A 16,740-nucleotide genomic window follows, 5' to 3' on the forward strand; every position below is an offset into this window, starting at 1 on the left:
ACAAGCTGCACTATTGACAGCCGGATGTTCCTGCAAAGAAAATATATCTATATTTCTGTTTCTTATATCATCAGGGCAAAACATATGTATCCATTCTCCTTACAAAACTTTTATATGATGCTTCTTATGCCAGGGCTGGTTACAGTAAAAACAGCATGGTTAGGTTCAGATGCATCTGGCAGACTTAGGTAAGTTAAATATGTATGGCATATAAATAACACTTGAGGTGAGATCACATAAGAAACAATATTTTAAGAAACATATCAAACTTCACAAAGATATCGGGTGAAGTGAGGTAAGATACTTTTATGGAAATCTAAAGTAAAATAAAGCAGTCTTATATTCTTCATTCTCTCATTTTTTCCCTACCAATAGGAACCAACACAGCAACACTCACTTCTTCATATTCTCTGGTTTAATGATAGCATTATGATAAGATTTCATTTGCTGCTGTCTTATCTCTTGGAAAGACTTTTCATCCAAATTGTCTTCAAATGTGTCCATGTGATGAAGTAGAAGTTCCAGCATTTGCTATAAAAGGAAAGTTCAGTTGTAGTCTCATCATGAAAGAATTCAGTAACAATTACAAACAGAATAATACCTCCAGTAAACTACCAGTATATAGTAACACATGGTAGGTTACTAATCAAAATCATGTACTTCAAAGAATGGAGTAATACAAATGCTAAACTATCATTAGATTTTATATTAATAGGACATTTTTCTAGAAAATATGTAACTTAAAATAACTTTTCCCCTGTAAAAATTTCATTTCATTATCTCCATGTAGAAAAACAATTCCACTTCACATATTAAGGATAATTAAGCACAAAAATCTTATCTCCATTAAACCCCATTTAAAATAAATTACTTACAGGAAGTTTCTGACTGAAACCATTGATTTTGATCACTAAGCCTCGCTCTGTTGCACTGATGGTGTAGTGGTACTGGGCCATGTTGGCAGGGTAAATATCCTCCATCAAGTGCTGCTGGAACAGGTTCAGGTAGAGGTCCAACAGAGCTGCTCTGTAACATAAATTCCGAATACTCAAGTTGTTTTTGCTTTCACTATCACTTTAACATTATTCCCAAAAGAGACTCAGTGAAACTGAATACTTCATAGTCTAGGGCAAGATGCCAGTTTTATTCTTTTCTAACTCTGGGCAGAATTACATCAACAGAGGATATACGAGAAATAGCCACATATAACTCACATATCATGGTCTGAATAAGCAGCAAAAATGCAAGTCCTAATAAAACCTAGTCTTCCACTTTTCAACATTATTTATTAAGTCCAACAGAAAACTTTATCCCCTTTTAATATAACATAACCTATTGCTATAAACTTGCACAATAACATCACAGGTAATAGTACCAAAATTTAATTCTAAATTGTTTAAAACTTCTGACTTGCAATTTCAGTAAGAGTATTCTAAAAAAAAAAAAAATCCCACAATAATAAAACCTCAAAAATAAAGAAATAAGTAGAGTCACAGCCTATATTCTACATATACCCATTATGACAAAAATAACGTACGCTCTGGGAGACTGCAGAAGGAGGTCTGACAGGAAGTAGATGTAACAGTACGTCCTCGGCAACTTGAACTTCTGGTCCTGTTTGTAGAGCACTTCACCCCAGTCATCCTTCTGAAGTACTCTTGGGTATTCCGTGGCACCTTCTTCAACTTTCAGTAAGTCAAAATTGTCTGGTATGAATTTGTTTGGAGATGGGATGAACAAATGAGGATTTTCTGGTGGTTTACTCCATTCTTTTACCCACTCTTGAGGAATATCTGTCAAAAGGAAAAACAACAACAAAAATTAAATAAAGTAGCTATGTTTCTTTTTACAAGCTTGTAGGATAAATAGATATACAGAATTTCTATTGTGATTATATACACAGCATCAGAATATGTATTTTTCTTTAAGGAATCCTGAACAGTTTTTTTAAACAGATTATTACAATATTGTGAACTGGAACACCCTTAAAATTCCTGCGAGGAATCATAACCGTGGAAGTTGAAATTGTCAAATGAAATTTAAAAAAAATTAAAAAATCTAAAACTTCAAAGAAATATTCACAACCAAGGGTAAAAGGGTTAATGCAATTAAAAAAAAGTTTAATTATCATTAAATAAATATCCATTTCTCACCTTCAACCGAATATTTTGTGCCAAACCAGTCTTCCGTCAGACAGCAAACATCCTGGCCTTCATAACTCTTGGAACTGATCATAATATTGCAGTTTTCAGGTACTAACTGTTGCATGCAATTTCTTATAACCTGCAACAGTTTCAGGGAAATATAACTTGGTGAAAATATTAGAGAAAATACAAATGCAAAAACACTAATTCTGAATGATCATAACTTGTACTAACATTCCAATGCTATTACTATATACACAACTGCTCATATTTATTATTAAACCCAAAACTGTTCTAACCCTACATACTCAAAAGACATCAAATATTTACCATATAAATCACATGTAAATATTCCATCTACTTACCTCGGGGTCATATTCGAAGAGAAGGGAGTCTCCGGTGAGATAATCCTCAGGCTCAAACATCCTCATTCCTTCGGAGAGATTTTCAACATTTTCAATAGCCGTCTCCTCTTCAGCATAATCGAAATTCAACTTTTCCGTCTGCTGAATCTCCCTAAAAATTCTCTCTACTGGTCCAGTCTGCTGAATCATGTAGAGATACTGGAATACTACCAACAGGACCTTTGAGGGGAAAAAAAAGTGTGTCTTAGGTCAATGATAGAATAAAATTACCTGTAATAGTAACAGTAACTGTAACAGTAAAAAAACAAAACAAACAAACAAACAAAAACAAAAACAAAAATAATAATAATAATAATAATAATAATAATAATAACAATAATAATAATAATAACATTAATAATAATAATAATAATAATAGTTAATGTGATCAGATATACATATTACTTTTATCAGTGACTATATATATTAAAGTAAGCCTAATACCAATATAATAAAAATTAGTACAATGATAATTCACTCTGTAAATGAAAATACCATGATCCAAAGGTCTTTCAAACTGCTTGTGTCTCTCCCTCTTAATGGACTGTATTAATGAATTGCAAAGAAACAGACAGACAACACTATAATCTTCTTCCTATTCTTACCTGATCCAGATTCTTGAAGCCTTCATCTGTCAGCTCCACACTAATGCTCATAACAGCATAAGTGGTATTATGCTCAAATCCTGAACCATCATTGCCAGAATACAGTCCAACTGCCCACACTCTGAAAAATAAGGATAGCCTTTCTAGGATCTATAGCATTCACATGAAAATATGAGTGAAGAGTCTCTAAATATTATAATATTCTGACTATCTATTATATGAAAAAATTATACTTATATTCACTGCGTTATATCATGAAAAAATAAAATCAACCTAAAAAAATTATCATCAAAGCCTACTTCTTCTTCAAGTACGATAAAATGGAGCCTTTCCCTTCGTGGCCGAGTAAGTGAGAGATGTAGTGTAACGGCTTTGTTTTATAGTGCTTCAGGTGGGAAGGCAAAGCCCAGTTAATCTCTACAGAGTGGTATTCCTTCATGGGGATAATCCGATACAGACGGTGAAATTTCTCCACGGGAAAAGGGAGCTCAAGGTGCTTATACGACGGGCAAGAAAGACCATTATTTGGTATCTGTAAATGGAGCAAATCCTTCTGTAATATTTTCAATTATCATTCTTCTATTTCATTCTTTCATATCAGTTATTAGATAATTCTGGTCAGCTATGGGACTGATAACTGTCAGGAGTATTATATATAAAAAAATAAAAGTTCATACATAATGAACACATTCACACCATTTACAAAATCTTCAAAAAAATGTGTCAGAGCAAAGTAAACGTACCAGAGAAAATATACTCGTAACATATTCCTGTAAAGTATCCAAAGAGAGCCTAGCTTGTACAGCTAAAGTCATGTAATGTGCTGAGTAGTATCGCAGTCGCAACTCGTGAAGTTTCTTGTGTAGTTCCTCATTTGGGATCCCAACATTCAGGGTGGATTCATTACCCCAAGTAAACTTCCCCATTGGGTGACCATCAGCAGCAAGGGTAGCAAAGAGCTGCTGGGTTCTATACGAATCCTCAGGCACTGCCATCTGAAACTCTGAAAAATAATGATCAAATAAGCTATGAAAAGCTGATTAAAATATTTGCCAAAACTCATTAATACAACTGTATCATATTACATCCTTTTCTACTTGTAAACATACCACTATGCACTGCTTCACGTTCTCTTGTCATGGTTTCCACCTTCATAAGTGGCTGGATAAAAAATTGGGCAAACCTGTCCAAGGCTTCATTTAGAAAACGTTCCTGTACCTCAAAGTAAAATGTAGTGTGCTCCATATCAGTATGAGCATTATCACGACCACCATGTTTCTGGAAACAATTCAAAGTCAATGTATTTACCAAGCTGATAAAGCCAATAGTAAAATTGATACATGCTACTCCTAACTACAGTCTTATATTTAGTATATGTAGACACATACACACAAAAAAAATAGATAAAATGAATGTTTAGTATCCCAAAAATATTCATATAAAACTAAAATTAGGGTCTATAAAGAATGAAATGAAAAATCTACTTACCTTAATGTAATAATCAAAAGCATTCTCTTTGGGATACTTTTCAGACCCCATAAATACCATGTGCTCAAGGAAGTGCATGAGACCAGGAATTTCGAAAGGATCTTCAAAGCTACCAACATTGACTGATAGAGCTGCTGCGGCCTGTAAATAAACGAAAACAAAACTATTTGAGCACTTTTCTTATTTTTAATACTAAAACTATTTATTGAAAAACAAATATACAAACAAATATATAAAAATACTTACAAATAAGTACAAATACAAATTTACACATTATGCAGATATACAAAGACATGAAAACTTTAATTTTCTCCAGGATACTGTTCACAATACTGATCATATTGTCTACATACCAAATACTTAGTAGTGTCCTGATTCACTTTTCCACTGCCTCTACCCTCCATTTCTTCATCTTCATCTAACTCCTCCTCTTCTTCCTCTTCTTCCTCATCCTCCTCACTTTCCCCTTCATCAGAACCTTCTTCAGTGTCTTCATCATTTTCTTCTCCTATGTCTTCAGAATCTTCATCTTCTGCATAAAGAACACACAAATAGATATATGTAGAAATATGGATGGATGGATGGATGGATGGATGGATGGATGGATGGATGGATGGATGGATGGATGGATGGATGGATGGATGGATGGATGGATGGATGGATGGATGGATGGATGGATGGATGGATGGATGGATGGATGGATGGATGGATGGATGGATGGATGGAGTGACCGAAGATGATGAGATGATGATGATGGATATACAGATTATATATATATATATATATATATATATATATATATATATATATATAATATATAAAAACAACATATTTACTGTTTTTTTATATGTACATTCTTGGTTACTGATCTTTCAAAATAACTTACCTTCATCATCTTCAGCTGCCATTTTCTTGCTCAAGTCAGAAATAAGAAGTGCTCGGAGTCCATTCCCAAGCTGAATAACCCTGTGCAATAAACAAATATCTCTGCTCATTATCTCTACTTAAGCAATAAATATATGAAGATAAAAAGTCTTTAAGAAATTTCCCTTTAATAGTCTTGCACTGGGACTGTAAATATATGAGTGGAGTGCAGAACCTCCATGCAATCACTTGACACTGTGCCACTCCATGTGTCTTCTAAGGGTTGTATGAGCTTTCATGCAAATCATGACACTTTCAGTTCTAATTTGAGGACTTTGCTCCAGATACTGTGTGTTAAATTCAACTCACTCTTATCAGCATTTGTTTCATCTACTAAGGTTTTTCAGCCTTACCACACTAAAGCATAATTCTTCAAAAAAAGGATGCCAGTTTAGGACTTCATGATATCCAAGGGCCTATGTCCTTGACATCTATGAGGGAGAAGAGATCACCACCAATTGACTCTTTCACTAAGTGTCCTTTCATTACAAGCTCTGTATCAGTATCAGTGAGTGATGTGTTGGCACTAAGTATCAGCCAAGTGTAGAAAACATTAATAGGTAAAGTTTCAAAATAGTAAGGTGAAAAAAGTCAGTTTAACTTGCTGCTCATAAAGCACTAATTATGAAAGAATAATCCTTGGTTTGCACTTTGCATCTGAATCATTACACTTCTAGATGATATACCTGAAAATGACTAGAAAAACAAACAAACACTCAGGAGAGAATATACTTAATTTGGAGTAACCATGTTATGGCATGAACACATCTGGGGTTTAAAAGCTCTGAACTAGCTACAGATCTTAATGTCTTATTTTATTACATTAATAAGATATACCTTCATACAGTCAAAAGGAGAGAAATGTCAGTCGCTGCCACTCCCATACCTGTATTCCTTCTTGTCAAACGGAGACTTTGTTGGTGACTGCAGCAGGTGGCACGTTGGCGGCGTGATGGCAGCCTCGGACAAAGGTGGCACAGACCCCCCTTCCACCCCGCTCTCCGACTGGGCCTCGACAGCTCCCCCTCCGCCAGAGACCTCTGAGGTCGCCTTGCACAGCTTAGTCATCTTCACCAGGCCTGCTCTCCGGGGTTTCTTCGCAATTTGACTATTCTTACCGTGAAAACTTCTCTTAGACGACATTAAACTACGATTCAGAAGTCGGCATCCGGTTCTAGAAACAGTAAATATGCTCACTGACATTCACGAGCACCCATGTGTCCCGGACTTGACCTCCCCGTCATCACTCCAGCTGCAAAACTTTCCAACAATATGACCTTTGCATTTTAAAACTCCGCCAACTCTTTCGTCAAAATTGCTGAAAGATAGGCGAAAATGAGAGCCTATATTCCACAGCAGTTAAGACAAACCCTTGAAGTAAAAACCCACATGTTCCAGACAGCCTCCCTTCCCTCTGCCCAAATGTAAACACCGATTCGCTCGCATCCGATTTTTAGTAATATTTCTTGGCTCGGTTTCCATTGACTCGTCCAAATGTTACTTCCTCAGGTTTAATATCCTATATCTCTTTTGTAGTATTTTTACACTTTTTAAAAAGATTTAAGCAAAAGTAGATATAGTTTTTTTTTACATAATGTGATAGGCTGACGTGGCTATTTTCTATAATTTTTTGCTTCAAATACTGACTCAGCAAAAATAAAACTTACTACATGCATACAAATTCACACACACACACACACACACATATATATATATATTGTTACGCCGACCACCTCGTCTCCCTGCCACCAACACAAAGCAGGCTAGGCAGACGGCGTGCTATTCACAGGGTCGTGAACACTGAACAGCTCCAAGTGGCACCGAGCACCACAGCGTCCCAGAACACCACAAGGGGAAACGCCAAGTGGCGAGGCAGGGCATGAAATAAACACAAAATGACAGTCTTTCCTTTATTTACACAAGTTATTTACCCGTACACTTTTCTATAGGCACAATACAGGGGGAAACCAGCATGTCACACTGCACGATACAGCTTATAACAGGGCAACACAAAGTTATATCAGGTCACAAGGGCACACACGAGGTCTTCACAGGAGCAGCACCCAACCGTGTCTCCTGGCTTGTTCCTCTGCTCCTCCGCTCACAGCCAGCTGCGTCATGTTTGCCCAGGTCCCTTCATGTTAACACATGCCCAGGTCATCCTTTTCATGTTAACACATGTTTGGCACAGAGACAAAGACCCACTAGCGTAGCACTATCCCCCCCTATCAAGCAGACGACCCGTCTGCTCTGACATACCTAAACCTGAAACAAACTACAGAAAATTTAAATAAAATTATTCCTCAGGAACAAACAAAATTCTTTCATTCAGCGCGGCTTTCTTCGCTCTCGCTGGGGTCGCTCTGGAGGAGGTGTGGGCGGCGGTAGATTGTGGTGTGGCACCCAGAGGGGTATCTCCTGTCCCAAGACTTGGCTCATGGTCACCATTGACGTCTGCTGCATTGCCCTCACCGTCCAAATGCTCGTCCTCATCTCGGTCAGCGTCTGCCACGTCCTCATCGCCGCTACTGGGGCTAACGTCATCTACTTTTTCACCTTGGCCCCAGGAGTAGCTTCCTGGCCCATGGTAACGCCACAGCCGGTCCACGTGGACAACAGACGGTCGTTTTCGCCCTCTGCGAATTTGATAGGTGCCATTAGAAAGGGCCGCTACCACTGTGTATGGCCCTTTCCAGGGGCTCTGTAGCTTCGGCGAGAGCCCTCGCTTCCGACGCGGGTTATGCAGCCACACTCTGTCACCTATGTTGTACCTCACTTCCCTCATGCGCCGGTCATAGGTCTCCTTCGCCAGGTTAGCGGCGCTCCGGTGCGCCAAGTCCTCGAGGGAGTCAGGCAACGGTCCTACACCAACCAACTCCTTGTTCCCCGACTCTTCTGGATGCTCCACTTCCTCACAAGTGCCCAGCTTAGCACCAGCTGGCACCTTCTGGGCCTTATCAGAGAAGTTAGCTACCAACACTGTAACTAACCCCTCCCCTGGTCCAACAAGGCTCCGCCCAACCGCTACGCCATCAGCCAGCTGCAGGTTTTGGATGGGCTCCACAAGGCCCTCTACTCCACGCATCACTCTTGACAGTCGACACCGGATTCTAGACTCTGTCCTGGGGGCAAGGTGCAGTCGCTCAGCCGTAACTACCTCTGCACAGCCAACCTCTGGAAGCAAGGGCACATCTTCACCGTGCACCCTCACCAGCTTCCGTCCAAGGTCGACACACGCCTTACTCTGCGACTGTCATTTTGTGTTTATTTCATGCCCTGCCTCAAGTCAAGGCCCAGCAAGCAGTGCTCGTCCAGATCGGCCACATACACCGGCAGCCGCTGCACCGTGCTGCCCACGCCAATACGAGCCTCCACTGGCCCCTTGAGCTGCACACAATGCCCTGTGACACCACACAGTCTCTGTGGTGCGTCTGGAAGTTGCATAGTGGCCAACATATCAGGCCGCACTAGGGTCTTCTCAGCCCCAGTGTCCACTGTCAGGCGGCATGGCTTCCCATCTATTGAGCCCTCCACCTGCATCGTGCTGGTTCGACAGCAGCTTACCCAAGTCGGGGCCCGGGAACCGAGGACGGCTGGGTTTCGGCCCCCTTCTCCAGCCTTTTCCGCCTGTACCACTTCCTTAGCCTTAGGACATGCACTCAGATGGTGACCATACCTGCCACAGTCCTTGCAGCACTGCTGGAAGGCATCAGAATCCGTCCGGCTGAGAGGACGTGTTCTCCGCTCCCTCTGACATTGACTACGTCTGTGCCCTACCTCTCCGCAGCCCCAACACAAGCCTTGGAAAGTTCTCGGGCTCACCTTCCTCAATGCTATTTTCTCCACTTTAGCCTTCCGGCCCCGGAGGTCACGGCGGGGCTGAGCAGCTGGCCCTAGGCCACTCGTTGCCTTCAGGAAGGCCTCGAACTCCAAGGCCCTCGCCAGCGCCACCTGCAGGTCCTCAGGGTGTGCCTGCTTGCCGTAGATTTGCAGCTGCTGGTCCTGTAAAGCGTCAACAAAGAAATCACGGGCCAGGGCCACGATCATCTCTTCCGCAGCCACAGGGTACGACCTCCTTACCAGCGCCTCCACATCCTGCTCCAGCTGGGACAGTGTCTCGCCACGCTCACGAGTCCGCTTCTTCAAGTGGGCCCGATATACCTCGGCCTGGTGGTGGTGCCCGAAACGGCGTTTCAAAGCCTCTGCCACGCTGGTGTAAGAGGCCTGTTGGGATGCCGGCAGATGCCCCAACACTTCCACCGCGGGGCCCCTTAGTGTTGTTACCAGCTGCAGGGCCTTCTCTTCCTGGCTCCAGCCCTGGGCAGATGCCAGCATTTCAAATTGGGCAACATATGCCTCCCAGGCCACCTTCCCGTCGTACTCAGCTGGCTTACGCCTCACAGAATGTCTGGAGGCCGAGGGGCTGCAGGGTGGAGAACGCGTGCCGTGAACTAACACACCTGGGAGGGAGGAAGGGGGGGAGGGAGGCAACGAGGCGGGTTGACCGGGTCCGAGTTTGCCGCCACCTATACCCAAGGAAGCGGTTCCAATGGGTCCCCAGCCTTCTGCAGCGACCACTGTCTGCGACACGACGCTGCGAGGCCCGGGGGTTTCCTGCCACAGACCCCAGGCATACCCCAGTAAATCTGACACTCTGGCATCTGTTGCCAGAACCTCGTCTGCCTTCTCTGCTTGCAACGTTACTACCTCGTGACGCCGCCTTTCCTCCTTCACTTCCTCCCTCAGGCCCTGAACCTCGCCCTTCAGAGTCTGCACCTCCTCCATCAGTTCACTCTTCACGCTGTTGCAGGCCTTGTCGGTGTACTGCTGAGTTTCCATCTTCACAGATGCAAGATTGCTCTGTAGCACCTCAACAAGTTGGCAGAACTGTTCCTCTGCCTTCCTTGCCTGCATCTCGACGAGATGGTGCGCCTGCTCGCGTACCTCTATGCTGCTCTTCTGCCCTTTGTGCCATTTCCTCCCTCATACCGGCCAGCATGGCAGTGATCAGGTCCATCTGGTTCGGCTTCACCTCACTCGTGCCTGCCTCAGTCAAAGCCTCCTCTCCCTAATGGCTGCCGCCATCTTTGGAGAACATGATAAATCGGCGCTCTCACTGATCAAATATCACAAATCCCACTCCTGACACCATTTGTTACGCCGGTCGCCTCGTCTCTCTGCCACCAACACAAGGCAGGCTAGGCAGACGGCGTGTTATATATAGGGTCGTGAACGCTGAACAGCTCCAAGAGGTACCGAACACCACAGCGTCCCAAAACACCACGAGAGGAAACGCCAAGTGGCAAGGCAGGGCACGAAGTAAACACAAAATGACAGTCTTTCCTTTATTTACACAAGTTATTTACCCGTACACTTTTCTATAGGCACAATACAGGGGGAAACCAGCATGTCACACTGCACGATACAGCTTATAACAGGGCAACACAAAGTTATATCAGGTCACAAGGGCACACACGAGGTCTTCACAGGAGCAGCACCCAACCGTGTCTCCTGGCTTGTTCCTCTGCTCCTCCGCTCACAGCCAGCTGCGTCATGTTTGCCCAGGTCCCTTCATGTTAACACATGCCCAGGTCATCCTTTTCATGTTAACACATGTTTCGCACAGAGACAAAGACCCACTAGCGTAGCAATATATATATATATATATATATATATATATATATATATATAAGATATATTATATATATTTATATATTATATATATATTATACATATATATGAATATATATATATATATATATATATATATATATATATATATATATATATATATGTGTGTGTGTGTGTGTGTGTGTGTGTGTGTGGTGTGTGTGTGTGTGGTGTGTGAGTGCGGTGTGTGTGTGTTGTGTGTGTGTGGTGTGTGGTGTGTGTGTTGTGGTTTGTGTGTGGTGTGGTGTGTGTGTGTGGTGTGTGTGTGAGGTGTGGTGTGTTGTGTGTTGTGTGTGTGTGGTTGTGTGTGTGGTGTGTTGTGTGTGGTGTGGTGGGTGTGTGTGTGGTGTGTGTGGGGTGTGGTGTGTGTGTGTGTGTGTGTGTGCCTGTGTGGTGTGGTGTGTGTGTGTGTGTGACTGTGCGTGGTGTGTGGTGTGTGTGTGTGTGTGTGTGTGTGTGTGTGTGTGTGTGTGTGTGTGTGTGTGTGTGTGTGTGTGTGTGTGTGTGTGTGATCATTTCACGATACAAAATACAGCATTCTTGCAAATTTTCTTTAACCCAGGATGACATGAAATGCTCCTCAAGCAGCAGTTCGGTATCAGGCTGATGGCCATAAGATTTGTTTGAAAGTAAACCCTCCAGAAAACCAGATATTTTGTTTTTCTTGTAACCCTAGAGTGCCCTTACGACCTTGTGTATGCGACGCCAAACTTCTCATGAAAGACCCACGTAGCTACAGCAGCTAAGCCTTCCCAAGGACTCATTCTATCTTTCTTGATGAAACCTTTTAATTTGTTGTCTTTAGGAGATAAAAAGCCTGTATAATTATTTAGTTCATCCATGTACCTTTCTTATTCGTAAAGCCAGACATTTCTTACATTTATCTTCTTTGCCATTTTCATGCAATTTACAAATTGGGGGATAAAATTGGGTAATAATTCAGGATCTTAAAATCACAATAAAACGTCACGATTTGGCAAAACCTATCACACACAACACACATCTTTTCCAAAGACAAACCCTGCATCACGGAACAGAGAGGAGATAAAGAGACAGATAAACAATATTTGCCTTGAATATTTATTCATTACAGTAGATTCCCTTTACAAAAATAAAGGCGAGGCATTCGTATCAAGCATTTCACGACACAACAGACGCGCAGGAGCAATCAGGTAAAGATCCTCCGCGTGGAATGCATTGCAGCGGCCTTGACCAGCAGACCCCCCTCCTGCACGATAAGAGGGCCCTTGGAAGCCGCCGCTCTCGCCATCATCCTCCCGCCCACTACACCCGCCGGGACGGACTTCGATCTCCGTCTGCGAAAGGAATGCTGGGTTTCATGCTGTTCATATTATTGTGTTAGAATGTTATTGAGATTCTCAGTGAATATAGGGCGTGTAAGGGATACTTGTATGTGATTTTATTTTCAGGCTGACAACTAGTAGTCATGTCATAAGAATAGAATACTTTGTTATAAAAATTATAATTTGCAACCAAAAACATTTCAACGTAACCGTAATTAAACAACCGGCCACTCTGGAACCTCCACAGAACCTGGATTCCCTCAGATCCCCTCAAAACATAAATACAAAACAGGAAAACAATAATCGTCCTCATCAACTTAATCAAAACCGAAGCCCCTTCCCTGCCGTTCGCTCCTGGAGGCTTCACTCACTTGGCCGGCGTGTCGTCTTTCCGACTAAGACTGAGAGTAACATGGGAGACCGTGACGGGGGCGGCGGTCTGGGTCAGCGCCGCGTCGGTCATTCCGAGGGACACGAGGTAATACCGCAGTCGCGCCCTCAGCTGCTGCCCTTCCTGACGCAGGGCCTCCGCCTCGCTCCGCAGTGCCAAGCGTTCCAGCTGCACGTGGTGGTACTTGCGCCAGAAGTTCCTTAAATCGTCGTGGGTTTTGAGCACCGTGTCTGCCTGGCGAAGGAAAAGGATGTTATCTAGTTCTGTAGATGGTTCGATTCAGAAGGAGATAAGAGGATTCTTCACTCGTTAAGTTGAGAAAAAACACAGAGAGGTGATGTTATATTTCTCTTTGTTAGAAATACATCCCGCTCCTATTTGTGCCATGAAGTTTCCTTTTATAAACTCACTTCCTGTAGCACGAAGTTGAGAAAAGAAGACGTAAAGATTATATATATTTTTCAACACTTAGAAACACATTCTATTCCTATTTGTTCCTACAGTTTTGTTTTGTTTTTTCTTAACTCACTTCCTGCAGCACGAAATTGAGAAAAAATATATAAATTCCTCGACATTCTGTTCCAATTGGCGCCAGTCGAGTTAACTTTATTTCCTAACTCACTTCCTGCAGCACGAAGTCCGGCGGGGGATCGAGGGACGTCGAGCGATCGGGCCCGTGGGTGTGGGCGGCCTCCTGAGCAGCTTCTTCGTGGTTCAGGAGCTCGTTGATCCTGGCGAGCTTATCACGACCGAGCCTCTGCCTCCCACTGCCCCGCCCGCTGCCTCGTCCTCCTGCGCTTCCCCCTGGAAAGGCAACACAAACACGCACATAAATACGCATATATCATTGTATACATGCACGTAAGCCAAAATTCTATACTGTACATTTCATTATAATTTAGGTACAGTACATTTTATTATAATCTAAATACAGTACATTTCATTATAATCCAAATACATCACATTTCATTATAGTTTAATTCCAGTACATTTCAATATAAATTAATCACAGTAGATTTCTTCACAATGTAATTACAGCACATTTCATTACAGTTTCCTACATCCATTATATAACTTAACCCCTGGAACCTCACCTTTCCCAGGAGCAACGACGGGGATCTTCGGCAGGGTCAGGGGCGTCGCCGTCGTGCTGGACGAGCCGTTGACGGACGCCACTCCCTCGTCGGCCTCCATCACGCTGCTCACCTTCCTCAGCGGCGCCTGCAGGGTTCACAGCGCCGAGGCTTAACTTCAGGAGGATACGTAAGTGTCGTTCAAGGGCTGCTTGCATACATACGTATCCCTAAAACTCACACACACAAAGAAAAAGGAGAAAAATAACAAAAAAAAGGGAAAGCAAAAATAAGAAGATAAAAGAAAAATAACAAAGAAAAGAAAGAAAAAAAAGAAAAGAGGGAAATAAAGAAAAAGAAAAAACGCAAGGAAAAAAGTTAGAACTAACCCTGACCGTCGACCCTGACCGCCTGGAGGAGTTCACTGACGTCCCAAGCCCTTCGTCAGCGTCGGAGTTCATTGCCACTTGGGTTTCCAAATCCTACTCGTGGATAAAGACCGTTGGTTAACTAGTTAGAGACTTTGAAAACATATATTTTTTTCTTTTCTTTCCTTTTCTTTTTTATTGGTTGGTACAAATTCTAGTTTTGGGGTTTATTCATTAAACATGTCTATGGTATTCAGGAACTCAAGATTATCATCAAATCTCCTTCCTTTCACAAGAATGATTCTAAAACAACAATTTTCAGCTACCAGTCGTAAACCTTGGACTTAAAACAAGCCTACCTTCGCTGCCGGCCTCACTTGGACTTCACTGGCAGGCTCAGAAGGCACAGACAGCAGGCGGGTCGTGAGGGTGTCATCAGGGACGGAAGCTGCAGAGGGCTGTGGCGCAGTTGGCATGAAAGGAATATTACGGTCCCGAGGGGTTTCGAGTCGCCTGCACGCTGAAGCCAACTCCAACACTGCCTTTCCTTCCTTTGCGACCTCTTCCAGTTGCTATGTTAGGATTAGAGTTTGGAGTTGGTGGACTGCTGAGTGAGTATTTAGTACCAGCGTTCTTAAACTTTCGCTTCTGTAATCTTATTTTGTTTACAGAAGTTGAATAAATCAGTACTGGTGACAGAAACAACTTTTACTGACCACTACAAATACCAATATACATTACAAAATCACAGGAAACGCTTGATTACGAACAAGTCTTGGATAATGGCGATTTTCCGATACCTTCTTGGCGGAGTATCCCCTCTGGTTGATGGCTTTAATGAGTGTCCTGCTGCGGAACCTGTGTGTGGTGAGAGACACCCGAAGGACCTGTAGGATGCTCTTCAGATGCTGCAGCTCCTGCGCTGCGTCAGACTCTTCATCTTGCTGCTTAAGACGTTTTCGCAACTGCTCGACTTCTTGCTGATCGAATGAACAGACACGTTTTAAAAAATGCGTATTATAATACTGCATGAACATACATTACATTCACCCAGTTTCAAATATACACTGTTCATTACAATTTAGTCACAGAACATTTCCTTATAATACATTTCCGAAACCACCTGCATGACGCTCACCTGCATGTCGCTAATGCCCTGGTTGACTTTGACTAGGTTCTTCTGGTTGGTAGAAACGCGTTCTTGGAGGTGGTGGCAGTTTGCCCTCAAGGAAGCAGTATGGGCCTCGTGGTCTCTCATGGACTGTGCTAACTTGGCCCACGAGTCCTCCAGGACGCTCTCCCGTTCGACACGTGCGGCTGCTAGCTCCTCTTCTAGCTGTTAATGATTTGAAATGCTTTAGATATATTCGTTAATCTTCTTTGCAACTCAATAGAGCCTCGATTTGTCAAGGATTGATGGCTAAAAAGATTGTCTATAATTCGAATATTTTCGTGAATCTCACTAATTCAGTGAACCTTCGATTAAACAAGCCTTGATAACAAAGGATGTATTTTCTTTTCTTAATTATTTGAAAATATATGGAAATTGAGTATAAGTATCTAGTTACTGTGACATAGGAATAAAGCATCTTGTAATTATGATAATATACATTAGTCTGGTTTACAATACCAATACAGATTAGTCTGACTTGTAAAACCAATACACCTTAATCAGACTTGCAATACCTGGGTCGTGACATGAGTAATGGTCGTGTGAAAGGCTGCGAGTTCCTCCTTCTCAGTGAGGTCATGGTGCCTCTGGCTGGCGTGGGAGACGAGAGAGAGACGGCGTAGGCTGTGCAGGTGGTGTGCCGCCAGGTGTTCCGTGTCTCCAGCCATTGTTCGAGCCACCTCTGCCTCCCGAGACCTCACGTACTGCGTCAACATGGCTACATGGTCCTCGTGTAGTTCTGTAAGGGAGTAGGTTCTTAAGAGATGATTGTATCATATGGTAATTAGGTCTAATACCAGCATGATTCTTACTATAATTAAACGCAAGCAATACCTCAATACTTGTAGGTCTAATGACAACATGAATCTTATGAAACGAAACACAAGCAATACGTCATTTCAACTAGCAAACGAACCACCGCTGAAACACTCTCTACCTGTGAGCTTATGGACGGCAGACAAGTGATTGTGAGAAGCGGTGGTTCGTTGGTGCTGTGCCTGATCCACCTGGGATGCTAGCAAGCTGATGAGGCGGTCCTGCCGTGTCGTCGTCTCATCCACGATCTCGTTCAGTTCCTAGAAGGAAGTTGGTGTAAAGGGAAATGGTATTGTAGGTCCTCGGAGTTCGATATCGTCAGAAATAACGCGTCAAAGAGAGGGTATGTATGTGATTCTCTATTAATGTAGTTGTGTATAAA

The 16,740-nt window shown here is 42.7% G+C and overlaps 2 protein-coding genes across 2 annotated transcripts in view; both read right to left on the reverse strand.

The window, feature by feature from the left end:
• LOC119599459 (nardilysin-like) overlaps positions 1–6,995 on the reverse strand; it is a 13,552-nt gene extending 6,557 nt beyond the window's left edge. Inside the window, exons 1-14 of the mRNA XM_037949249.1 lie at positions 6,452–6,995; positions 5,528–5,607; positions 4,995–5,173; positions 4,642–4,782; positions 4,263–4,431; positions 3,897–4,156; positions 3,453–3,685; positions 3,154–3,274; positions 2,510–2,728; positions 2,154–2,283; positions 1,538–1,793; positions 876–1,026; positions 398–531; positions 1–30 (exon numbers count right to left, since the gene is read on the reverse strand). The exon at positions 1–30 is cut by the window's left edge and continues 115 nt beyond it. Of these exons, the coding sequence (XP_037805177.1) occupies positions 1–30; positions 398–531; positions 876–1,026; positions 1,538–1,793; positions 2,154–2,283; positions 2,510–2,728; positions 3,154–3,274; positions 3,453–3,685; positions 3,897–4,156; positions 4,263–4,431; positions 4,642–4,782; positions 4,995–5,173; positions 5,528–5,607; positions 6,452–6,768 (2,420 nt within the window). The 5' untranslated portion in view covers positions 6,769–6,995. The remainder of the gene's footprint in view (positions 31–397; positions 532–875; positions 1,027–1,537; positions 1,794–2,153; positions 2,284–2,509; positions 2,729–3,153; positions 3,275–3,452; positions 3,686–3,896; positions 4,157–4,262; positions 4,432–4,641; positions 4,783–4,994; positions 5,174–5,527; positions 5,608–6,451) is intronic.
• Positions 6,996–12,294: 5,299 nt separating this feature from the next.
• LOC119598575 (dynein regulatory complex subunit 2-like) lies at positions 12,295–16,618 on the reverse strand (the record flags this gene model as incomplete). The annotated part of the gene is given in 10 exon segments (XM_037948225.1): positions 12,295–12,551; positions 12,911–13,164; positions 13,553–13,734; positions 14,025–14,151; positions 14,393–14,485; positions 14,731–14,943; positions 15,172–15,351; positions 15,510–15,707; positions 16,058–16,281; positions 16,480–16,618. Coding segments are annotated over 10 exon segments (1,758 nt in total), but the record flags the coding sequence as incomplete, so codon positions are not given.
• Positions 16,619–16,740: the final 122 nt, after the last annotated feature.

Source organism: Penaeus monodon, chromosome 4 (genome assembly GCF_015228065.2).
Source record: "Penaeus monodon isolate SGIC_2016 chromosome 4, NSTDA_Pmon_1, whole genome shotgun sequence".
Lineage (NCBI taxonomy): Eukaryota > Metazoa > Arthropoda > Malacostraca > Decapoda > Penaeidae > Penaeus > Penaeus monodon.